Raw genomic sequence first — 25,831 nt, forward strand, 5'->3', positions numbered from 1 at the left:
CATCCTTAGTACGAAGTGTCTCCTTTCTTTCCACACTCATTTTCACCTGTCACAATTATGCCCATTCCACGAGTCTCCAACTCAAAGCTTTCACCAACCTCGCGAGATCTCGCTCCATCCTTTGCTCTATTAGAAATAGAATTCTAAACACTCCCCAATCATTTCAATCACCCGAAAGTCTTCTTGAAATACACTCTTTCCTTCAACCTCAAGGTCTGTGGTCAGGCTGGAAAAGGTTCAGTGCAGAGAAGGAGTCCGTAGTTAAATGATTCTAATGAAGGCTGAAAGGCAGGAAAGGAATGACAGCAAGCAGGAGATGTCAAGGGGGATAATCATCGGGATGAGACAACTGAAACGCAGACCTCAATACAATCCAACAAGAGCATAACTTTAAACAGAAAATCAGGCAAAATGCCATGTTTCCAAAGGCACCAAACCATCCCCCGCCCCTTCACCTATTATCAACAAAAAGAACTACAGCACAGAGTCCTAGGGCTCTGCAGGGTGGAAGAGAAATAGCATCCACTATGGAACTCAGGTCCACCATATGACAGCATCACTGGATGCCAGGGTTACCCCATCAGATGGACTCTGTGGGTCAGGCACGCAATTCCATAAGGAGACAGGGCAACCCTTTCACATTTACCACTCAAGCGTAAGTGAGTATTCTTGGCTGCATCTTCTTGACCTATTACAGTTCTGTATCTGCCCGTAACAGATCTTAAGTTCTGGCTCTAACATTATTATAGTGGCAAGACTTTCAGTTTCTGGTCTGGCCTGAAATTAGCTTACAAATCACTTCTCCCATCCTCACAACAACAACACAAAAAAAAGGCTGGAAATCTGAAAATCAACAATCCTTTGATCCGGCAGGCTATAGAAGCCACAGAGAGAACCACTGTCCAAAAGGCTGCACAGATAGACAATTAGAGAATTACCATTTATCAAGAGTAGAGATGCCACTGCAGGTCCCAGCACAACACCCAACATCAGGTCGGGATGATTAAAGAAACACCAACAACTACATATGGAGGAGTTGATGAGATTAAAAACACCTGAGTTCCAACCTCCAGATAATGGATCAGGTATACACTATGAAATTTGATTGTAGGGAGCTCTGGTAGCCTAGTGGCAAGAAGCTGCATTGTAATCCCAAAGGTACGCCATTTGAGTCCACCAGATGATCTGCTGGAGAAGGAGGGGCAGTCTCCTCCTGTACAAGTCAGATCCAATTTGACGATACACGCACAAAAAAGAAAAGAAAATAAAAAAGAAATTTGGAATAAGTCTTTATAATTTTTAATTTGTATTCTGTTCTCCTTATCAATGGCTTGCCCTTAAAAGACACTTCTAACCAGAGTCCAGCCAAGGTAAATTTTATTAGAGACAAGCCAAGCTGGAGTAGGAGAAAACGCAGGTCCAGTCCCATTTAGAATTGCACACAGAGAATGAGGTTGTCCCAGTTAACGCAATGACAACACCAAGTTAGTTACAGCAGGATTAGCATACTAAGAATTCTTACAGAAAAAGTAAATAACATGAAACCCTTAAAAATATACTAAAAAGAAAACACAAGAAGTAAGAAGCAATGTGACAGAGACAAAGGATGCCCTTGATGGACTTATTAACATACGCTTAAAACATATTATCGGTAGCACCTTCCTAAATTGAAAAGCAAAAAGATTGAAAACACAGACCAAAACATCCAATCACTGGAGATTCTAAAAGGTACAGCGTAAGTGTAGTGGGAAAACCAGAAGAAAATGAAAAAGGGGGTGGTGGTGGAATATATTACAAAGATACAGGGAACCAACCCACAGCTGATCCTTCAGCGAGTTATCAGAAGAGGCGAAAACTGTCACAAAAGGACACTGTTCATGTTTTTCCCACAAGCAGGGGGTGGATTCCAACCGTGGGCCTTTTGGGTTCCAAGTGAAATTCCTTACTTAGCAGACATCTGCATTCCCTAAACACAAAGTCGTACAATTAAAAAAAAAACAAAAAAAAAACAACAAAAAACAACGACAACAACTGCAGAGAAAATCCTGAAAGAATGACACAAACAAACAAAAAGGAAATGTAAGAAATGAAGACCAATGTAACAGAAATGAAGGCTACCATTGACGGCTCTTTAATAGAGGAAAAAGACAGTGCTACAAAACAACAATGTCTTCTCTTCAAAACTGTACATATGAAACCACCAACACAGTGTGACTGTGTGCAAGCATCCCACTGCATCCAGCCCGGCCGATTACTCGTCAGTTTTTACAAATAAACCCAGCCTGCATACCCACAGTGATGTGAGTCATTCCCCTGATAGGTGTGAGTCTCTCGAGGACCATGTAGCAAATCTTCGAGCCCACAGGCCTGACAGAAATGGGGGCGCCAATCCAAGCCACAGACAGAGCTGTTAATACGGACTTATACAGCAGGTTAAGCATTTGGGATTACATTGATCTGAAGCATCTCAAAAAGAGTCTGCTATTAATCTTACACTATATTAGAAGACAAATTATAAAGACAATTAGTTTTGGAAGCAAGAAAAGTGAATGTTTAGTGTTAAAATAATATATTAAAATCATTGGCAAACTAGAATTCTGTACCTAGTAAAACTATTTCATAACTGAAGGAAACACAAAGACCTTTTCAAGCAAATAAAAGTCAAAAGAAGCTTGTTATCACTAAGTACACCTTGTTTGCAAAAGCAGTTGAAATATTATCTTCTTGTTGCTGCTTGTTATTGCTGGGCACCACTGAGATGGAACCAACCCCCAGCTTTTCAGAGGTTGCAAAACCACACGGAAGGAGACTATCAATCCTTCTCCTGTGGAGTAGTTGGTGGACTTACATCACATGCCTTTGGGATTGCAGCACAGCTTCTTACCATTATTAGGCCATCAGAGCTCCCTAGAAAGAAAGTGAAGTATGGGGCCAGGCATCCTCAGCATAACTACAAGAGCCAGTTCTGTCGCTCTTTCTGTGACACTTAACTTCTCCATACCTCTGAATAATCACCGATCTGTCAATTTGCCATACTGTGGTTGCTATAATGCTGTATGCTTTGCCACTGGTATTTCACATACCAGCAGGGTCATTCCTGGTGGCCAAGTTTCAGCAGTACTTCTGGACTAAGACAGACTAGAAGACAGGATTGGCCACCCATTTCTAAATAGCATGCTTTCAAAACCCTAATGGATAAAGAACACTGCTGGGTATAGTGCCGTAAGATGTGTCCCACATGCTAGAATGTGACAGGTGAACAGCTGCCCCCTCAAAGTAGAGTCTACCAGAATCATGTAGATGGAGTGAAGATTTCACCCAAGGAAGGACCTTCAGACTGCTACATACAACCAGTAATAATTAGAACATGGAATGTACAAAGTACAACTCTATGAAAATTAGAAGTGGTAACAAATTAAATGGAACACAAACAGATCAGTAGTGAGTTGAGATGGACTAGTCCTGGGTATCAGTGAACGAAGATGGACTGCGATTAACCACTTTGAGAAAATCACAAGATTTACTATTGTAGGAATGACAAAATGAAGAAGAATGGTGTGCCATTCATCGTCAAAAAAGGCATTTCAGGATCTATCCCAGAATACAATGCTATGAGTAAGTGATAGGATATTCTCCAGAAGACCTATTAATACAACTATAATTTAAATAAAAGCGCCAAACATGAAAGTCAAAGATAAAAGAAACTGATAATTTCTATCAACTTTTGCAGTCTAAAATTGATTGGACATACAATCAATATGCATTTAATAATAACTGGTGACTGAATGCAATAGTTGGAAACAAAGAACGACTGGTATTTAGAAAATATGGACTTGTCACAGAAGTGAGGAGATCAAATTATTTTTATACAATGAATGACTTATTCATTGAAAATACATTTTTAAAAAATGGTCACTATATACAAGAACTTTATCTGATGCACAGAATTCAAACTTAACTCTCTCTATAGATAGAGATCTTGAAGAATCTCAGTATTAGCAGTCAAAACCAAGCCAGGGGCTGTCTGTAGAACAGACCATCAACTACTCATATTTAAATTTAAACTGAAGTTGAGTAAAATCAAACCAAGTCCAAGAAGCAAAATATGGCACAGAACGTATCTCAGCTGAATTTAAACCATCTGAAGATGAGATCTGACCCATCTAACACAAATGACCATCACCTTGTAGAATGACATCAAGAACATCATCCATGATGAAAGCAAAAGGTCATCAGAAACACAAGGAAGAAAGACCAAAAGGATGTCATAAGAGACTATGAAACTTGCACGAGAACACAAAGAAGCCAAAACAAAGGGAAGATGATCAGGAAAAAGGGCTGAAGAGAAGACTTCAAAGGGCAGTTTGAGAAGACAAAGCAAAGTACTATCATGAAACGTGCAAGGACATGGAGTTAGGAAACCACAAGGTGAAAAAACTGAAGCACAAATTCAAGCTTCATGTTATCACAATGAAAGTTCCATGGACAAAACTGTAAATGATGCAGGAAACAACAAAAGCAGAGGGAAGGAATATGGAGAGTCAGTGTACCAGAATGAACTGGTCCACAGTGAACTATTTCAGGAATTCCGATATGACCAAGAACCAACAGTACTGAAGGAAGTAGAGCAAATGAGCTAAATGCATTGGCAAAAATAAGGCACTAGAAATTGATGGATTACCAATTGAAGTGTTTCAGGAAACAGATGCAACCTGGATTTGTTCACCAATCTCGGCCAACAAACATAGATAATAGCTACCAGGCCAACTAAATGGAAGAGATAAAAATTTGTTCTAAATATCAAAAAAGATACTCTAATATATTGTGGAAAGTATCAAATAACATCATTAATATCACACGCAAGTAAAATCTTGCTGAAGATTATTTTTAAAAAGTTAGTACATGGACAGCAAAATGTCAGAAATTCAAACTAGATTAAGAAGGGTCCATGGGATGAGGGATGTCATTGCTAATGACAGATGGTTTTTAGCTGAAAGCAAAGAATACCAGAAAGATGTTTACTTGTGTTTTATTGATTATGCAAAGCCATTTGAGTGTGTGTATCATAACATTACAGTGAACACTAAGAAGAATGGGAATCCCAGAACACTTAATTGTGTCCATGTGAAACTTGTACATAGACCAAGAAGTTGTTGTCCAAACAGAAGGAGGGAAAACTGCATGGTTTAAAATCAGGAAGGTTGAGTAATAAAGCTGTATCTATTTATATCTATTTATCTGTATGCTCAGCATAGAATTTGAAAAGCTGGTCTTTATGAAAACAAAATTGGGGATTAGGTGTAGAGGAAGACCCATCAACAACCTCCACTATTCAGATGACACAACGATGCAAAAATTTAAAAGGGCTTGAAACACTTCCTATGAAGTTCAAAGTTTGCAGCCTTCAATATGGATTACATCTCACCATCAAGAAAACAAAAAGCCTCACCACTGGACCAAAAGATAATAGATGGACAAAAGACTGAAATTGAAATTGCCAACAATTTCATTTTACTTGGATTCACCATCAACACTCTTGGTAACAGCAGTCAGGAATTTCTCCATCTAGCACAGTGTTGACTGTTGGTCCTGTGGGGAGGACCTTTGTTTTCTAGATGCTGAAAGGTAATCACACCAAACTCTTTGATTTTTCTGCAGCAAGCATTTCACATCTTCCTCACTTTCAGCAAGCAAAGTTGTGTCATATTCTTCATAGTTGAGCTAGGCAAATCATTTGCTCAGCATACAGACTGGAGAAGTGGGACTAGGTCTGTTGGAGACAATAATATTGACTCAGGATAGGGCAGGATTCAGAGCTGTTGTACACAGCATCACAGGTATGTTGTACATAGAGTCATAGGTGACTCGAAAGCACATAACAACAACAACAATATACAGACTGAATAAGTATAGAGAAAGGATATACCCTGATGCACATCTTTCCTGCTTTTAAACCACACAGGGTTTCCTTGCTCCATTCAGACAACAGTTTCTTGGTCTAGGTATACATTCAATGAGCACAATTAAGGGTTCTCAGATTCCCATTCTTCTCATTGTTAGCCATAACGTATTACGAACTGCACAGTCAAATCTCTTTGCATAGTCAATAAAACACAAATAGACAGAATTTAAAAAGTCATATACAAGTCATCACAAAGATAGAGTGAGGAAGACTTAAAAAGCAACATGTCATGGTTTCTTTTAGTTTTAAAAAAACATGATTATAATGTTGTAGATGTCAGTGAGGAGAAAGCAGGAAGATAACTGTCGTCCTTAATGCATGGAAGAGCCAACCTCACTCGTTCCTACAGCTCTTTGATATGTCTGAGTTTAGGGACTAAAAGCCTTTTACTCCACAGATACATTGCTTCAAAATAAGAAGAGAATCCCTACCCAGCCTTCAGAGGTAGTTAAGCCACAGAGAAGGACACTGCGAGAGAGGCACTGAACTCCAAACTGCTGAGTTCTTTCAGCTCCTTGATTGTAGAGATTTGAGAAAAGGAAGGAATGTTGTCACTGGATCAAATGATCTGTAAGTAAAGATTGTTAACTGTTCACACACTCTTCTAAAATCATTTCTAGTGATACTCTGCAAGGGTATAGTATTTCATATGTCTTAAATTTTCTCACTTGGTCACCATACTAATTTTTATCAGAACCTAATAGTTCTAAGGTTGTTTATTAATCAACTTGGGGTGGGATGTGATGAGGCAGGGGTGTGGTGGGAGATTCTAAAATCTTGACAGCATATATTCCCAATATGTACACTATCTCCTGGAAACTCGTCATATTTCCAAAACTGTAGAACTGTAGACTCTCTGAGGATAAAAAAAAAAGAAAAACAAAACACATAAACAAGTAAACACTACTTACTATTCCAGAATGAGAGTCATGTAGAATATTTCAAAGATATAAATATAATAAGGTAAATAGCAGACTCTAGTTGAATTTAATCAATTGAATCACTTCTACTGCCCACTATGCCTTCCTGAGGGTGAAGGGGGGAAGAGAAAGAAAGAAGCTATACTAATGTTTTAGGCTACATCCTTTCCAGGGAAAATGGAAATATCTGACACCTCATTCTGGCACCAAGGTATCTGAGCTCATCATATCTGAAATGCTATGATGGTCTGCTAGTCAATGCAATATGAAATAAATTCCAGCAGCCCAGGCTACAACAGCACCCTGGGGAACGCAGCAGAATCCTCACAGATTTACGTCAATCTGAATTTCAGTGCAGTTCAAATTATTTTTAAAAAAACAAGAATTCATTATTTATATGTATGTGTATATATATGTGTGTATACATACACACACATAAACATACAGAGAGAGAGAGAAAAGACTGTGAGATATATATTTATAAAACAAAGGCTGGCAAAACTTAGCCAAATTCTGTGAAATCAGAAAGAAACTGTGGGTCTACGGCTTTCTATTCTGGTTTTTCTCTTCATGCACTACCCAAGGGTAAAGAAAGATGGCAACGGTTTCATCTTGCACTTCTTGGCTCCCGTCACCTTGTCTCCTCATCTTCATCATTTTTTAGTCTTGTTCCTATCGTGTGCAGAGGGAGACACAGGGGAAAGTGTCCTCTTAACATTCTTAGGATGTATCAGGCACATCCTTGTATTGGTGCCAAGAAAGCTCATGTAAGGGTTAAAAACAGAAAGTCCTACCCACTGGTTGGCTCTGATGTTTCTCAAGATATTGTCACTGGATGTATCCTCAGTAGAATTCTATTCAACACCTCTGTCTTTAAGTACAAAGCTGTAGGCTGTAGCAGCTTTAAGAAACATAAGTATCCTTTTTTTCTGCTGCACAGTATCTGTGTGTGAAATTCTCTAAAGGGGTTTAAGTATTTACCCTGAACACTATCAGACAGTTTCTAAAATTTTTCTTATCCAGTTGGAAAAACACTTCAAAGAGAATCATAAACAGTCCTTTGTGCTTTCTGTGCACATAGTGTTTTTGAGGCTTATGCCTGAATTCTCTTGGAATTGTAAATTTCTTTTTTCCCAAAAAGGCAAGACACGCAGCCCTTTTCCTATTTTTTTTTTAATTTATTACTAAGCACACAACAGAAAGAGGGAGAGAAACGGAAAAATCTGTGTTTAGATAATTTCAGAAGACAGGACACGAAAAAAGGTATTAGGTTAAAATTTCATGGTTAGATTTCATGTACCATCTAGATCCTCAGATATTTTATTCTTAATAAGATAATGCAGTTATTGAACCTCAGTGCCTCCATACGTGTGGTGGTGTTTGAAGCTTTGGGCTTTATGACTATTACCTGTCTCAAATCTAAGCTTATCTTGGACTGTTCAGTATCGTGTGGATCAAAAAAGAGAGTGGAATTCACTTTCATTTAAAGTCACCAGGCATAGCGACATATTCTACTCCTAAATGAGAATTGTAAACCCTGAAAAACAGAACTCAGAATTGCACAAGTAACCAAGTCTGTACACTGACATGAAGGGACAGAGAAGAGAGTGTGTGCGTGTGTGTGTGTGAGAGAGAGAGAGAGAGAAATGGGTGGCTTAACCATTAATATGAACTGTTATTATTGCTGCTGTGTATCGTCCAATCGTACTGACTCACAATACGTTTTCAGTAAATCTCACAGGGGACTGTCCTTCTTTCTCCCACAAAGCATCTGGTGGATTAGAACCACATGCCTTTGGCTCAGCAGTGAAATTTCTTACCGCTGAGCCACCACAGCTCCCTTTGTATAAACTGAAAACTAATATAGCACCACTCTTCCCACATCCCCTAATAATCTCTAAAACTCTAATCCTGGAAGAATGTTTAAAATGAATTTAGCTAATTCAACTATGACACCATCACCACCAGTGTGCTCAGGAAAAGTTATCAGTAACCAGTTCTCTTATTTAGTTAAGACGAATATAATCTAAAGCGCTGTAATAATCACTTCAGTAATCTCTCCTCAAACATGAAAACTGCTAATCAGTGCCATCGAAGCCACTTCCTCCAAGTACGTAACCTAGACTGAGGACGATGCAGCTACACAGCGATGGTTGGGTTCCCAGGAAGGGGCACCTGATAGGGAAGGTCAAAATGGCAGGGAAGTCACAACAGACTTGTAAAAGACAACTTTTACACTCTTAAGTACATTTCTCTCTTAAAACTTTAACAAGAAAAGCATAATACCATTAAATAAAATACATACTCAATTTCTACATCCTTCTGTTCTCCTGTGCCAAATTCTAGCATAAATGAGTAGAATTAAACACAGCCCCTAGCTTACCTAACATAATTACATGCTGTGTTCTGTACACTTTTAAGACGGATACATTAAAATAATCCAGTCTTTGCTCTATAACCGCAAAAGTCAATAAAGGTTATTAAGGCCAACTGCCATATAAACACATTGCTACCCCAAGACAATGAACTCGCAAGACAGGAAATGCAATTCAAAACATCCAAAACTATCTAAATCTACTATTTCTCTTCTTAAAGAAGAAAAGCAATGAAATGAAAGATTTTCCTCAAGCACACAAACCAATGATACTTTTAAAATGTTTACTCTGGAAATGATTCTAGAATATTTCCATGGGATTCTACCAAATTGACTTTTTGGGGGGAGGGGAACCGAACGCATTTAGAAGATGTCACACATACGAGTTTATTTTGTATCATGGTGAACTCAATAGCATTAAAACATTTTTTATAGGGAAAATAAATGTCAGTTTTGCAAAGCATGATACCAGACCCTAAGAGACAAACGGCCTATCCACTGAATCTCTGGCTACAGTAAGACTCCCTCACCTCACAGGAGATTCCACCTTTTCATATTTCTCTTTATCCAGAGAGCAAAGCTTGGGCAGTTTCTTTGAAATGGTAACTCTTTCTTACCCTGAAGAGTATCTTCTTAATACACTAATCTTCAATGAGGGGTAGTAGGCTGACTTAAAAAAAATAAATAAATACAATATTTTAATAGTGTTTTAGCACCTTCCTCAACAAAGAAGCAAGGGTGGAGGAGGGGCTATGCTAAATTCCTGGGTTATAAGAAAAGGTTATGTTGCTTTGGGCTTAATGGCTCATAAATTCATGAGCTATAATATTCAGGGGGAAAATGTGATATTTTATCAGAATGTCATTCAAATATAAAGTTTAACATTTACATCACAAGAGCATACGCAGAGCAAAACTATCCTCGGAGAGAAAATGGCAAGAATAAACAGGATGATAAAAATGGTGCTTGCTGGAACAGAGAATGAACCGACTGGGGAGTTTTTGAGACAGCTGACTAAACTTTTTAAAATATGTGACTGGTTATTACATGTAACAAGCAATTATCCTTAATGGGAAAAAAGGCTATTTCAAAGCTCGTTTTCGAATTTTCTTGTATATTTTACCTGAGATTATGCCACCTACCAACAACGAAGTATAAAAAAGAAAAGGAAACAAAGACTGAGAGAAATTACAGCCTCCATCTCTTCTCTAGACAAGGGCTGCCAAAGGCTGCTTTGCTCATAAGCAAAAGGTGAAAAGTAATGCACATACTGCCTGAGGTATTTTGTTTTATTTTTTTTTCACCAGAAGAGATCGATGCTGTGTTGCTGAAGAGACCAAAAAAAAAAAAGCATTTATTAGCAGAGTCTTTCCAAACTACACACATGATTTTGCAATCCAAGCAAAGCAGAAAGATAAAGAATGATTCATGTAAAATGGTAATAATTTGGGGTAATACAGTGCCTGGAAGCAAAATGAGTACATGCCGAAATGCCTTTTAGATTAGTCTAATTCTATAGAATCCAAATGTGCACAAAACACTGCACTTTTTATGTTAAATTGCTGTTGAATTTGTTAACCCACAACTGATTTCCTGTATTGTGGAATCTTGGAGATTACAACTAATTTGAAGCAACAGGAATACTTTTTGACAGTTAATGGCACATTTGCATGCATTTTTCCTGAAAGGCTGGATAGAAATGTGCAGCCTCCAACTGGTAGCTCAACATTGCCCCCTACTGCTTGCAAATGAAAAGATGTGAGACAAGCTGCTAAAAACTCCCAGCTGTGGAATCGGTCCCAACTCAAAGCAACTTTACAGGACGCAGCAGAACTACCCCACGGGGTTTCTACGCTCTTCTCAGAAGCAGTCTTGAGACATCTTTCTCCCACAGGGCCTGGGGGGTTCAAAAGCACAGACCTTCACGTTTTTAGCTGGGTGCTCAACCCAGGCACCACCAGGTTTCCTTGGGCTGCTATATAGTCCAATTCCACAGTCACTATACAAATACTACGTCACTATACAATAGGTCACTATACAAATATTAAGTCACTATACAATTCCACAGTCACTATACAAATACTAGGCAGGACAGCACTAACAGTGCCAGAGAACTTAAGAACTTTCCAATGAGCATTCTGTCTATTCCAAGTAAATAAACACAAGTAATGAATGTGTTAACAAGTAATTTTCAAAGGCTTCTACGCAGCACACAGGAGCAAGGAATTTATAAATTATTACCTAACTTGGGAGGGACTGGAGAGCATTATGCTGAGTGAACTAACTCAGTCCCACAAGGATAAATATTGTATAAAACCATTATTGTAGAATGAGGAAAGGAAGGCCCTCTATGAGGTGGATTGATTCAGTGACTGGGATAATTGGGATGGGAGTGTCGGAGACAGTGCGATTGGCACAGGACAGAGCAGAATTTAGGGCTGTTGTACATAGGGTCGCTATGAGTCGCAGGCGACTCGACGGCACATAACAACAACAACAACAGAGGGGTGGGAGAGACTGGAAGCAGAGGGATGAGGATGTGCGAGGCGAGGGGAGATTAATCATCAGGTTGTACAACTTCATGGGGCGGGGCGGGGAGGGGGGGGATTTGTCCAAATTTGTATTAGAATTTTGTAAATAAAGTAGGAGAAAATAAAAAAAAAAAAAGGCTTGAAGCAATCCTTAAGTTTTCTTTGGAAGCACCATTCCTTTTATCTTGGCCCAGCCGATAATGATCACTCTTAGGGTCAGGTGGAGAGACACAGAGGCCACTGATTTCACTGAGCACACTTGGTAATGCTGCACCAATTACAAGGAAGTCCCAAGCTCACGTTCTTCTCAATATCCTTCACCCGAGCAAAAAGAAGAGAAATCCCTCTAACTAACACGCCACAGTCACCATATAAGAATACACCTAATGTATTCGACTATTCATAATGAACATCATGCATAAGCTCACCAAATATTTCACTTAAAAAAAAAAGAAAACCCAAGAAAAAAATAAACCTTTGGAAAAAAGCTTTTTTAAAAAAAAATAAATAAAACCAGCAAGAGGTCATCTAAAATCCCCAAATCAAGCTGATGGCTGAGAGCTAATGTGTGATGGATAAAGATGAACTTTGATAAAGGTCCATGGTTGTAGAGGGGCTTCAGGCCTTTAGTTCCTGGGGTCGCTATGAGTCGTGCTTGACTTGACAGCCATCAACAATGACAGTCCACAGAATTGTCATATAACAAACCCAAAATCAAGCTGATGAGTGAGAGCTAACGTGTGATGGATGAAGATATGCTAACCTGTATATAAAACGCAGAAAATCAGAACCACACAAAAGCAAATAAAGAAACTGATAGTTTTGCTGAAACCGAAGTTGTCTTAATACATGTGTCCCGTAAAAACAGCACAGTCCACTATAATTGAGCTTAAAAATAGAACTAATGAGATTTACAAAGAGATTCTATATTATAATGCTTAGTTTTTACATAGATGCAGGTCTTGAGAAAAAGAAATATTGTGATACCATTAAAATACTCAAGGAAAGACTGTAACACTCCTCCTCCAAACCCGAAATATACACAATGGCAAGGATTAAAGATTCAGAGATGTCTGGGAAAGAGGGACTCGAGGACTCAGACTCAGATTTTTAAACTGAAGCTTTCAAAGGTTTTCAGTATTAAAAAATAGGGTCTTGCAATAGCAACCTATTTTGCAGATAATTTTATGTGCCCAACTTATTTGAAATTCTGTGGGCTGGTATTATTTCCAGAATTTAGTAGGTTTTATCACTTTTCTAATACATTTCCAGATCTCTTACCTATTAACCTTAAACCTGGAGGAAGATTCCTAAACTTTTTGTGCCAGAGTGTCCTCCTTTACAGGGTTGTAATAAAAGTCAAATTCTATAGAAAACACTTAGAATAATGTTTTAGAATAGGCACTGTGTTAAGTATCACAATTAAACATTTACCTTAACTACTTTAGGTAATATTTAGCTTAACTACTTAACATTTAGTTAACTACTTAACTAATATTTAGCTTAACTATTATCTATACAACTATCATTTAAAGTAAGACTTAACTCAGGACTTCTAAGTGGTCTCCACTTACCTTCCAGGGGCTTCCCTACTAAATGACTTCCTCTAGTCACACTTGGAAGGAGCCCTGATGGTGTGGTCACTAAATCTTCAGCTGCTAACCAGAGTTAGCAATCTGAATCCATAAACCATACTCCACCAGGAGAGATGTGGCAATCTGCTCCTGTAAAGGTGGCTGTTGTTGTTATGTACCACTGAGCTCAGTATGACTCATAGCAACTCTATGAACTTTGCCCTAGCTTGAGCCAAACTCACCATTTCTGACACACTTGACCCCAGCGTCACAGTCACTGTGTCAATCCATCTCATCCAGGGTCTTCCTCTCCCGCACTGACCCTCTACCCTTCCAAGCATGATGTCCTGCTCCAAGGTCTGGCATATGTGACATGGACTTTCACAGTCCGTGCCTCTAAGGAGCATCCTAGTTCCATCTCTTTGTCTGTCTTGGCTTTGTCTTTGTTCTTCTGGGTACCGTGCCTGCTTGTCAGATGCTTGCTTACTAACGTGGAGCTTCCAGATTAAAACAGACCAGGAAGAAGGACTGGCCATCAACTTGTGAAATCACAGGCCTTGGAAAAATCTGTAAAGATTACAGCTTAGGAAACCTATGGGGCATTTCTATGCCTTCCTATAGGATCACTATCAGTTGCAAATGACTCCAGGGCACATAGTAGTAACTGTCACACTGGAATTGCACACTTCTGAGTTTATTTTTACAATGGCTGGAGATTAATGTAATCTTCAAATGCCCTGTTCTACACACCTACATTTCCAAGGACCCTAAAAGCTTATGTGATACTTCACAACAGGACCCATTCCAGTGGTCTGATTTTAATATTCCCTCTTCTGAGCTGGGATTTGGTTAGTTTTGTTTAATACTCTTAATACAGAATTTCACTAGAGCTAGGGTGATACCTCCCAACTGTCGAGGACTCGCCTTCATAGGGTCGCTATGAGTCGCCTATGACTCGACGGCACTTAACAACAATAACATCAACACGGAGAGAGAGATCAGCTGGCCCAGTGGACAGAAGGCGATGCTACCAAGCCAAAGGTGGGTGACTTTTAATCCACAGCCTTCGGGCCTGTCTTTCATTGTTTTTGTTCAGACATTCCTCTAGGTCGTTTAGCCCTGGTGTACAAGTTGCTGTAGAGCAGTCACTTGTGGTTGCTGTGAGGCTGAACACTGTGACACTGATGTGTCAAATGCGTTAATGGTTGGCTACCCAATGCAGACAGAGAGTGGGGTGGAGCTCCCCGATGAAAACAAGCTTGGAAGGAGGAGTGGCATCTACTTCCATAGGCACCCAAGCGTCGAGGATTCTCCTTCATAGGGTTGCGATAAGTCGCCTGCCACTCAATGGCACTTAACAGCAACAGGGTGATACCTAGCCATATTCATGTCTCTCTCCTTTTTTATGTTGTTTGGATCTGAAGGTTAACAGTACAGACTCAGAAGCCACACTGCCTGGATTGAAACTATACTCTGCCACTTAACAATGGGAGAGTTACTGAAGTTCCCTGGGCCTCAGTTTTCACATTAGTAAGTTAAGATTCAAAACACGTTCTACACATCATCAGACTGTTGCAAGGATTTGAAAAGTTAATACAGGGAAGACTGGAAAAAGTTAACGTAGGTGTTCTTTTGCCAACATCATCAATCAAAGGCATTGATTCTTCTTCGATCTTTCTTACTCACTGCACAACTTTTCCATGCATATGTACTTTGCAACAGATTTTCCCACTACAATACAATGTCTGATGGTTGCTCCCACGGCCGTTTACTGCGGATGCAGTCAAGTGAAATCCTTGACAACGTCAACCTTTTCTGGAAGTCCATGTGGATCACGGATGGTCTGATCTGAAACCTGGAGACAATGCAGGACTGGACAGCTGTTTGTTCTGCTGCGCACTGAGGTCACCATACACAACAGCAGTGTGGGGCTCACTCACTTTCAAATGTTAAATCAATTATGGAATTTATTCCAAGGATGCAAGATTTGCCCGGCATTGGAAAATTAATCGATCACAGCATAGTATACTTTTTTCTGTATTTTTGGATTTGATTCACTAATTTTCTCATTGAGGCTCATGAGGGAAATTGATTTGTAGTTTTCCCATAAAGTCTTTTTTCTATATGTTATCAGTGGAGTGCTGACTTTATAAAAGAAGTTAGAAGTGGTTCTTCTTTTCATCTTTTCTGAAAATGAAAAAAACCTGTGTAGGGCTGGTCTTACTTCTTAAATATTTCAGAGAATTTATCAATGGAAAAAACCCCACAAGCATGTGTCTAAGGCCACTATTTTAAATGACAAAGAAGAGATTTACATATAGATAGAATTCATTTTGGAAGGTTAACACGTATAAAGAAAAAGGGTGGGGGGCAAATTAATAAATGGGTAAGTTCGGCAAAGAAAGGCAATGCACAAAAAGAAAATGATAGTGTCATTACTTTACTATGCTAATCAGTAGTAATTAATAATAGAAAATAAAATGTCTATGAACAGTTGTTTGAAAAACCAACAAAATTTGTAAACTTTTATCCGATTTTTTTTTAATTTATTTTTTATTATTTGTTTCTATGTACCATCAAATCGGATCTGACTGGTACAAGAGGAGCTTGCCCCTCTTTCTCCGGCAGAGCTTCTGGTGGATTTGAACCGCATATCTCTGGGACTGCAGTGCAGCTTCTTGCCACTAGGCCACCAGAGCTCCCCTCCAATTTTTTTTTTAAAAGTGAATATAGGAAAGCTCTTTAGAAGAGTGCGTCCTGAGGGTTTGTAAAACAATGAAAGAATTTTTCTATTACTTTTCTAAGAGGGTAGTGTACTAGGAGGCAGGGTTGGGAGGATAAAAAAGTTCAGCAATGAACGAATGGAAACCCAAAGTCTCTGTAAATTTTCATTGAAATTAATAATAAATGAAAAAAAAAAAAAAAGAGTGCATCCTGCATGTTGTTGTTGTTGTTTGTGTTGCTGCTGTTGTTAGCTGTCACTGAGCAGATGTTGCCTCACAGGGACCGTGTGTGTGTGTGTGTGTAGGAGAACTGCTCTGTAAGATTGTCAAGATTGTGAACTTTCAAAATGCATTACCAGGCCTATTGTTCCCAGTGGTTCTGGGTGAGTTCGAACTGCCAAACTGATAAGCTTTAAGGTAATGACCAAGTTGACTTTACAATACCAAGTGAATCTAACTTATTGTACAAAGAAATACAAATGAGGTAGATAGTATATTCTCCCCTCATCACCACTTCATAGCATATGACCTGTACAGTGCCTCGTGACTACGTACCACAGAGTCAGAAGTGACTCCTAACTGACTAGAGAGTTTTCAGAGCAGTCAGCTGCATGGGAGGAGACTGCCCATCTCTCTCTCGGAGAGCTGCTGGTGGATGTGAACTGTGTGCCTTTGACCGGGGTTACCACTAAGCACCTACCACGTCTTACTGAATTGAACTGAGATTGGAGTGAGAAAAGGTTGGCCTTTGCAATTGTCTTATCAAGAATAATCCCTTTCAAAAACATAAAACGATTAATATGCAGGTCCATATACAACTTAAACAGTGAAAATTCTGTATAGCACAGCACACTAAAAACTATGATGCCCGAATTTCATGTCCTTACCGCATCTTCCATCTTCTTCCACATTCTTTCCAGCTCAGCCATGGGTTGACACCACCAATCAGTGCATCTGTTGTATCGACTGCCTTGAAACGAAAACTGTCTCAGCCACTCAAACTCTACCTGCGGACCAGAAAGACAGCAGTTATAACACCCTTGTGATAGGTTAATATGGAAATGACTTTTTCTAGCCCATTTTCTCCCAGTAACTAAATGGTCAAAGGGGGAAGAAAGGTGAAGAGCACCCCAGCCGGCTGGGCTTCTGAGGGAGTTCTGGAGGCCTTGTCTGTAGACAGCTGCACTACAAACCCAAAGGCAACGCCTCCCTGGCAGTCTGCATCTACCAGCGGCCCCACGGGAGAAGGAAGGGTGCTCTCCTCCCTTGCAATTTATTGCCTCTGAAAGAAAACCTGCATTTCTGCAAAGTCAAGCAAAGAGGAATGAGACTTGAGATGGGTTATCAACTACCTTCACTAGTCAGATGTGAGAAAACTAAGTAATCAATAAAGAGTCCTGTGACCCTGAGGTAGACAGCATTCCGCACCATGTAGCACCATGTATGAGTGGAAGGATATAACTAAACAGGAGACAGTTTTCATTATGAGTGTTATTAAAGATTAGTATTAAAGCAAAATATAAACACATAGCAGAAAGAAGTGGTGATAAGTAACTAATCATATAACTAAAGAATATAAAATTATATAGGCAGACCGTAAATCTGCAAGTCACTCCAACTACCACTGCAACTGAGAGAGCAAATATATACACAAATATGTATATGCATAAAAAAAGAGTAGCAAAGATATTAGGAATTTATTTTATTTCCTAAAGATCAGCTATAGTAAATGCCCACTATTTGACTTGTTAGGATTCCTCCTTCTTCTAATAAACCCCCTATTATTCTAATGTCTAGGGAGGATAGAGGAGAATTGATGCCTTTGAGCTGTGGTGCTGGAGAAGAGTACTGAGGGTACCATGGACTGCTAGGAAAACAAACAGATTCATCCTGGAGAGGGTTAAACTGAACGGCTCCTTGGCGACAAGGATTCTGAGGCTCCATCTAACATACTTTGGACATGTTGTAAGGAGGGACCAGTCCTTGGAGAGGGATGTTATGCTTGGGAGGGTGGAGGGACAGTGCAGGAGAGGAAGACCGTCTATGAGGTGGAGTGATTCAGCTACTGGGGTAATCGGGGTGGATGTGTCAGAGACAGTGAGATTGGCACAGAATAGAGCAGGGTTTGGCTGTTGTACATAGGGTTGCTATGAGTCACAAGAGACTCGATGACACATAACAATAACAACATCTAATAAAAACCTCACTTATGTGGTAAGATCAGGCAACTAAATCTTTACCCAGCCTTGGTCCAGGTGAACAGAAGAGGTCCAGCTCCAAGCCAGGAGTAGTAGAAATTTATGTTGATCTCGTTCTAAACCAATCTAAGCCACCACCTTTTTCTCTAGTCATAGAAGCAGATGAGAAAGCATTAGCTATATTTTCAATCAGAAAATGCCTTGTTGTTTTTAGGTGCCGTCGAGTCAAGTATGACTCATAGTGGCCTTTTAAACAGCATTATCTGAAACCAGTCCTATCCTGCACCTTCTTCACACTTCCTGACACAGAGGAGCCCACTGTGGCAGTCACTGTCAATCCACCTGGTTGAGGGTCTGCTCCTTCGCTGACCCTCTACCCTTCCGAGTATCATGTTTCTCTCAAAGGAAGAGCCCTGCCAGCAAAATGCCTGAAGTCTATGAGGTGAAGCCTCATCAGCTTTGCCTCCAAAGAGCACTCTGGCTGCACCTTCCCTAAGACATATTTGTTGGTTCAAATCCACAAGATGCTCTGCTGGAGAAGGAGGAACAATCTCCTCCTGTACCAGTCAGATCTGATATGATGGTACACACACACAAATAATAATTTATAAAAAAAAAAAAAGACGTATTTGTTTGTTCTTTTGGCCGTCCATGGGATGTTCAGTGCTCTTCTCCAACAACACAGCTCAATGGTGTCAATTCTTCTGTCATCCTTATTTATTATACAGCTTTCAGATGCATAACAAGTGATCAGAAAGACTATGGACTGAATCAGATGCACCTTAGTCCTCAAACTGAAATCATTACTTTTCAGTAATTTGGAGAGGTCCCTAACTGCAGACTTTCCCAATGCAATGTATCTCCTGAATTCCTGACTGATGGGACCAGAGGTGTTAACTGCAGATCCAAATAAGATGAAGTGGTTGACAGTTTCAAGTCTTTTCTCCATCCATCATGATGCTGCCTACCAGTTCAGTGATAAGAATCTTTGTATTCTTGACATTGAGACACAATCCATATTGAAGGCTGTATTCTTTGATCCTCTGTAACACTGCTTCAAAGTCTCCTCACTTTCCACAAGCAAGATTTTGTCATCTGCATAACGCAGGTTATTGCTGCGTCTCCCTCCCTCCAATCCTGATACCACACAATCCTCTTTATAGAATCCAGATTCTTGAATAATTTACTCAGCACACGAACTGAATAGGTATGGAGAGTGACTATAATCCTGACACACTCCTTTCTTAATTTTAAACCATGTAGTGTTCCTTTGCTCTGTTCACCCAATGGCCAAGCATAATTCAGTGCTCTGGGATTCCCATTCTTCTCAATGTTAGCCATAACTTGTTATGATCCACACAGTCTACTGCCTGTGCAGAATCAATAAAGCATAAATAGACATTCTTTTTGTATTCACGTGAAAATGCCTTCAACTATAGTTATTTTGTTTGCCAAGAAGGGGGAAAAACAACACAGTAGGAGGTAGTTGCAAGACGGGGGAAAAAATATCCTCCAACAAATTCTGGTCACATCAAATACTCTTGATCAAGCTATTCCTGACACTTTTTACAAATTAGGCTTTCTGTCCTTTGCAATTGTAATAATTCAAATATATTTTAGACTTAACAAGGGTTTGGAAAGATATAATGGTCTCTTTTCTAAGTGTTCTATCACTAATTTTTAACCTGAAAAATCAGATTTTTACCATCAAAATACAACTCCACCTCAAAAAACTCTTTTCACTTTTACCCTCTAAAGAAATATAAAGCTCCCACAGTTTAAGGCTGGGCCATCTGGCTTTGCTAAGGAAATCATGTTCCATGTACAAACTTAGAGCTCTTATAATCCTCACCTGTTACCACAAAGAATTTTTTGTTTATTTATCTATATTGAACTTTCATGAGGCAAACAAAAGCAACTCGTGAAGATTTAACTCTGGTAAAAATGGCTCAAATAACTAACTTGAGAACACCAAGCCATATGAAAAGGTTTTGGTTTACATTAACTAAATGTTTGTTGGAAAGAGTGAACTGATTTCAATTAAAGCTGATTAAACAGAGAAAACAAAAAATAAGAAATGTAGACAATATTAAGACAACAGTTGTTAAACCTTATCTGTGGTATGAAAAGACAGTGGTTAACAGAAGTAAACTGAGTGCTTTGAAAGGAGAATGAAAACAAGTATGATTCACCCTCAGTGAAGATACAGGTTTAACAACATTTTTATTACCAAAGGGGGAAAAAAGAATCCTTTATAATGGACTTAACATGAAGTTCATTCACACACAGGAACAGACTATCAGCTTAGTTCTGTTAGAAGAGTGAAAAGATTTCAAAAGGTTTTCCTATATTTAGGCTGGTTATTTTCATTGAAGAAGACAAAACATATCAACTATTAGAACCACAGTATTTCAAGAAACGAAACAGAATATCATCTGCAATTACAAAAAGCTCTCATTGCTGTTAAGTTGGAATTCACTCACTGCTGAACCTCCAGCAGGGAAATCGAAGGGGAGAAGATCGACCATGTTCGTTCCCCGTAATCGCTAATGGATTCTAACTGCCTGAGAGGCACCACCTTAAAACTGGCAACGCAACTCTCTACGGATTAATGCTACCAGAGAGTAATTTCAGCTAGTCTCCAATTTCGAGCAGGGCTCCATTCCAATGACTCTATAAATTTGTTCTCCTCTAAGTAAAATATTTTTCTTTTTGTGGTTTTCATTATTATTTTGCAAGTTAACGCCAGCAAATGACACACAGCAACACTTTGTGTGGTTAATAAAAATGACAGTTTTCAGCAGTCCGTCCTAACATGAATACATGGTAAATCGCCCACTTTATCAAGGCACACCATGTCTGAATTTTAGTATATGAAACTCAAGAGCAAAGACAGAGCAAAGCAGTAGTTATGTCCATTTTATTCAGTAATGACTTTATCTTCTTCCTCGGATGGACAACTATCTTGCAAGGTATGGACAAAAGCAAAGGGTCTGGAATTAATTAAGAACTGGGCTCTAGTACTGAATAATTACATCATCTGTAAAATTGGGATAATTTCACAATAACCACATAAGTTTGTGATAAAGACCAAATGGGTTAATACACTGACAACAGTGACTGATAAACAGCACTCAATAATAATAGCAATTATTTGGGGGGGTTTTTACTTTTCTTACTTTCTCAAGTGAAACATCTTTAATAGTGTGTGTATGTGTAATAGCTTTACATTCACACACACACTGATATATGCATAATTAAATGTTGGAGATACAGAATGAACAAGACCTAAAACATACTGTCACCGAGGACCTTACATTGTCATGATATTCTCTAAGCAAAAACAGTTTTAACATCTGTCAGTTCATGTCAACCACCATCCTTTCTGTTAATGGCAGTCAGAAAAGTTCAATACCTTTGCAAACAGGATGGATCTGCTCCCAACAGAGCTTTATTCATGAACTGAAACACTGCCCATGAGATACAATCTTTGTGGGAATCAAATCCCTTGGCCTGCATTTTATTCAACTCTATGACCTGACTTTTCCATTTCAATGATGTTGATTAGAAAAAGGAAAAAAAAAATTACATAATTACAGTCAAATGCTACCCTCACTAATTCCCCAAATGCCAAGAAAAGTAGTTGGCGCCTTTCCTAAAATTTATCAAGGAAGAAAAACCTATTTCCAGCTGTCTGACTCAGAGTTTTGTTTTTCTTTTAAAAAAATAAATAAATAAAGAAGTTGCTAGGTTTGGGGAGGCCTCCCCCCCAGACCTGGAGAGTAGATAGGGCGCTCTCATGGCCTAGTTCACAGGCTTCTGTGTTGTTAACCAAAAGGTCTCACATCTCCAGTGGTTCAAATCCACCAGCTGCTCCTCAGGACTCAGGACAAAGATGGGCAGTCTTTGCTCTCTCATTAAGAAAACCTTGGAACCCTGACGGAGGGTCACTATGGAAACCCTGACGGAGGGTCACTATGGATTGGAAGCATCTTTATAGTAATGAGTTTGTGGGCCAAGTCAAGATTAGGATGGAATGCTGCAAGGCTGACGTTCTGTAAAAACCAAAGGACCGGCACTGCCAACAGAAGGGAAGCTCTATTACTCTGGGCCTGTTAAAAACCACACAAACCCACCGAAGCCTATCCGCAGTGTGTGCTTGACCAATTTCAGACTGCATTACAGGAGTGTCTCAGTCAGCGTAGGACAAGTGACAAGGTCTTTATACAGTGGCCACTGGTTGCTGTCTGGTCTAAGTCCGTGACCCAAGTGTATAGAATAGACTTGTTTCATAGGGCTTTCAAGACACATCAGGAACGCCGTCCTCCAAGGTGGTTGTAGGGCAGGTCCAAGTGCCAATCTTTCAACTAGTAGTTCAGCACTTAACTTTATGCATCATCCGGGGACTTCTAACATATTAAATATACTTAATCACATGACATTGTGAGAGGAGTCATTGTTTCTCTTCTGCTTCAAACTCTTCAATGGTTCCCTGTGGCCCCAAATAAAAAGGAAAGACCCTGTCATCGCAGATCTTTTAAAGGCCTTCATGGCCTTTATCACAGGCTGGGAGACATCACCCCCTAGGCCTCATGATCTCATTGTCTCCACTCCAACCACGATGACCCTTGTTAATTATTCTACGAATGCCAGGCTTTCTCTCTCTCTCACAGTCTCTGCAATGGCTGTTTTCCGAAGGTACCAATATGTCTCACTTCCTCATCTCCTTCAAGTCCCTGCCCATAGGACAACTCAATAGACGTGTTCTCTAATTATCTCAATCCCTATCACCTTGCTCTCTTTGTCTGTTTATTTTCTGCAGCATTATAAATAATACATACAATACACTGATAAGTCATATGGCATGTTAGAAATCGAGAAGTGCTACAGAAAAATCTCAATTTCTAATATACCATATGATTTACCAATGTATTATATTTATTATTTATTGTCATCTTCCACTACTCGAATGTCTATTAAATTATTTACTGTCATATGCTAAAAACGTGGAACAGTGTCTGCACATGCTTGGTAATAATTTATCAAAAGAATGAATAAGAACATTTTTCCATTCCGAATTCCTCATCCTTCTATCACAGTCAAATCATGAGTCTCAAATTGGCAATGACTTTCAACAATTCGCCACCATTTTCTAAACTCACTTCTTTTTTTCCCTTTGAAGAATTTTTTTGAAGAATCAATCGAAAAATTTACTCAGAGAAGTGTTCAAGGATATTTTAGTAATTTTATGAAGTCATGTAACCCATTTTAACATAAAGAAAGCAGAATTCAGTTTCAAAGTCTTCATAGGTGAGGGCACCTCCTTGAACATAATAACACTACTGTTTCCTCCAAGTATTTTTTTATTTATTTTCTTTTTTAATTTTTTTATTCGTTTTGGTTTTTTTTTTCCTTTTATACCGGTTTACTTACAAAGTTCATTCACATTGTTTTTCTGTGTATGTTTTTGTGCTTTCTTATTCTTTTGTCCACGGATAGTGGTTTTGCACATCAAATGATGTCATAAACTTTCTTTTTTTGAAGACAGTTACTCAAGTAAGAAATTAGTTGATTTAAAGAAAATGTCAAAAAATAAAGAAAAATGTCACAGATAACAATAAATACACTCAAAAGATAGTTTTAAGAAGTGAGAGTATGAATTAGAACAGTAGAGCAGGGAAAAGTTTGGCCAACAGAATCCAGAGGCTGCAAAATGGCAAATAAGCAATGAGAAGTCAGGTACTGTCTCACATGCAGGGTCCCCCTGCAATTCCCATTAGGCCTAACTGGGAGACTCTTCTTCAATGCGTGCATGTATTTCTCCTCGTCTGGCGAGGATGCACAGATGCTTCTGTTCTAGATTTCTTAGCCAGGTAATTTGTACAGTAATCTTCCAGCCTTGGAAGATAGAAATGGTATCTCCCTCTAGAACAAAGGGCAGGTTTCCTTACAGTTTTAGAGGACAGAGGTAGCACTTTGCTACAGAGCAAATGATAGGACGGTCATAAAAGATTCATACTTCCTAAATCCATGAACAACCTCTCCACACACATGTGTTTGCTATCTGGCCCATTTGAGGGTGTTCTGTAATAAAGAGGCAACTGGAGATCTGGCACAGAAATGCCAACACTCTGGCTACTGTCACTTCCAAAACCTATAAACCATGTTTTATCTCTGAACTAGGAACCCTTTCCTTTATACCAGTATGAAAATGAAGTAGATGTATTTGTTCGCTTGAAAGTAGGACAGAATCTCAGGACTCGCACAGTACTTGGAAGTCCTCACCTCATTGTGGATTTCTTCTCCTAGTTTCAAAATCGCAGGTGCCAAGGATTTCAAAGAGACATTGCCATCATCCACCTCATCACGGACGTTCTTCAGAGCCAGCTGGCATCGCTGGAAGATATAATCCAAGGTTCCGGTGGAGCACTGCCAAGGCAGAATCAGAAATCAAACTTATGAGCAACATCCATGTTTACTGGACTGTCCGCATTTGTTCACTCCCTGCTGTCCACATAGATTGGGCTATACTTGCTAATTCAAAAATTACCACTATGGGCTGTTCACTGGGCTTTATGCTGCCAATTGGACTTCATCAAGTCCACTCATCGTGTTAGCACTATATTGTTTATGTGGGGCCATATCTGTAACTAAGTAGTGGTCAGTATTCTATTCTTACATACATTTTCCAAATATTCCCCAGCACCTAGAACCTGAGTTTTTTAATTATTTCTTGGATGACTGAGAAGTAAGAAGTTCAGGTGGTGTAGTACATAATATGTTGGGTTGTTAACCAAAAGGTCAGGGGTTCAAATCTATCAGCTACTCCAAAGGAGAAAGATGAGCAGTCTCTTCACACACACACAAAAAGATTTACAGCCTGGGAAACCCAACAAAAGGTTGCTATTAGTCAGAAACAACTCCATGGCAACTGAGTGTAACTAGCCAAGTCAGGAACATTGATTGAATTTATCTCCAGTAAATACACTGAACTGAGTAATAGTGACGAAAAGCAACCAGATGGTAGAACTGGTTCAAAAGTACACACAATAGAGCAGTGACTGGCAGGGAAAAGTTAGACACAAACGGCAAAGAACTCATTTCTCTTCTGCACAAAAGGTATTTCATAGGTCAGCTGGAGTCTTTGGCAGAATATTCTTCAAATAATGAAGAAGTTGCTCACGCTCTCAATGCTCACAGTATAACTGAGTGGGTATTAGCAAGAGAACACACAACTACCTGCACGGTCTCTCTGAGTCTGTGAAAGCAAAACAGAGGTGCAATGGACAGTTTGTCACCGAATGACCAGCTGTCAGGAAGGAGGAGGATACAGATGGAGTGTGCACCCATTTGTTTTGATAACGACACGATTTCCTCAAATGACATAAAAACCCTAAAACTCTTCCAACCCATAGATAAAAATATCTCTGAAGCACATCCTTAAGATGTTTGTGTTTTTTATTTTAGCATTTTAAATTTAGTTCTTGTAAGACTGAGAAAAACTGGATGAAATATGTTTACGGCATTGAAGTCTATGGGGGAGAGAATA

The 25,831-nt window shown here is 39.2% G+C and overlaps 1 protein-coding gene across 1 annotated transcript in view; it reads right to left on the bottom strand.

Annotated features, from left to right (window-relative positions):
• The window catches only part of FTO (fat mass and obesity associated), a 313,815-nt gene that overhangs the window by 254,072 nt on the left and 33,912 nt on the right, over positions 1 to 25,831 (bottom strand). The window contains exons 6-7 of the mRNA XM_006897134.1: positions 24,568 to 24,711; positions 16,972 to 17,091 (exon numbers count right to left, since the gene is read on the bottom strand). Coding sequence (XP_006897196.1) covers positions 16,972 to 17,091; positions 24,568 to 24,711 — 264 coding nt within the window. The remainder of the gene's footprint in view (positions 1 to 16,971; positions 17,092 to 24,567; positions 24,712 to 25,831) is intronic.

This window comes from Elephantulus edwardii, unplaced genomic scaffold, assembly GCF_000299155.1.
Source record: "Elephantulus edwardii isolate Elephantulus edwardi_28Jun2011 unplaced genomic scaffold, EleEdw1.0 scaffold00201, whole genome shotgun sequence".
In the NCBI taxonomy this organism is placed as follows: Eukaryota; Metazoa; Chordata; class Mammalia; order Macroscelidea; family Macroscelididae; genus Elephantulus; species Elephantulus edwardii.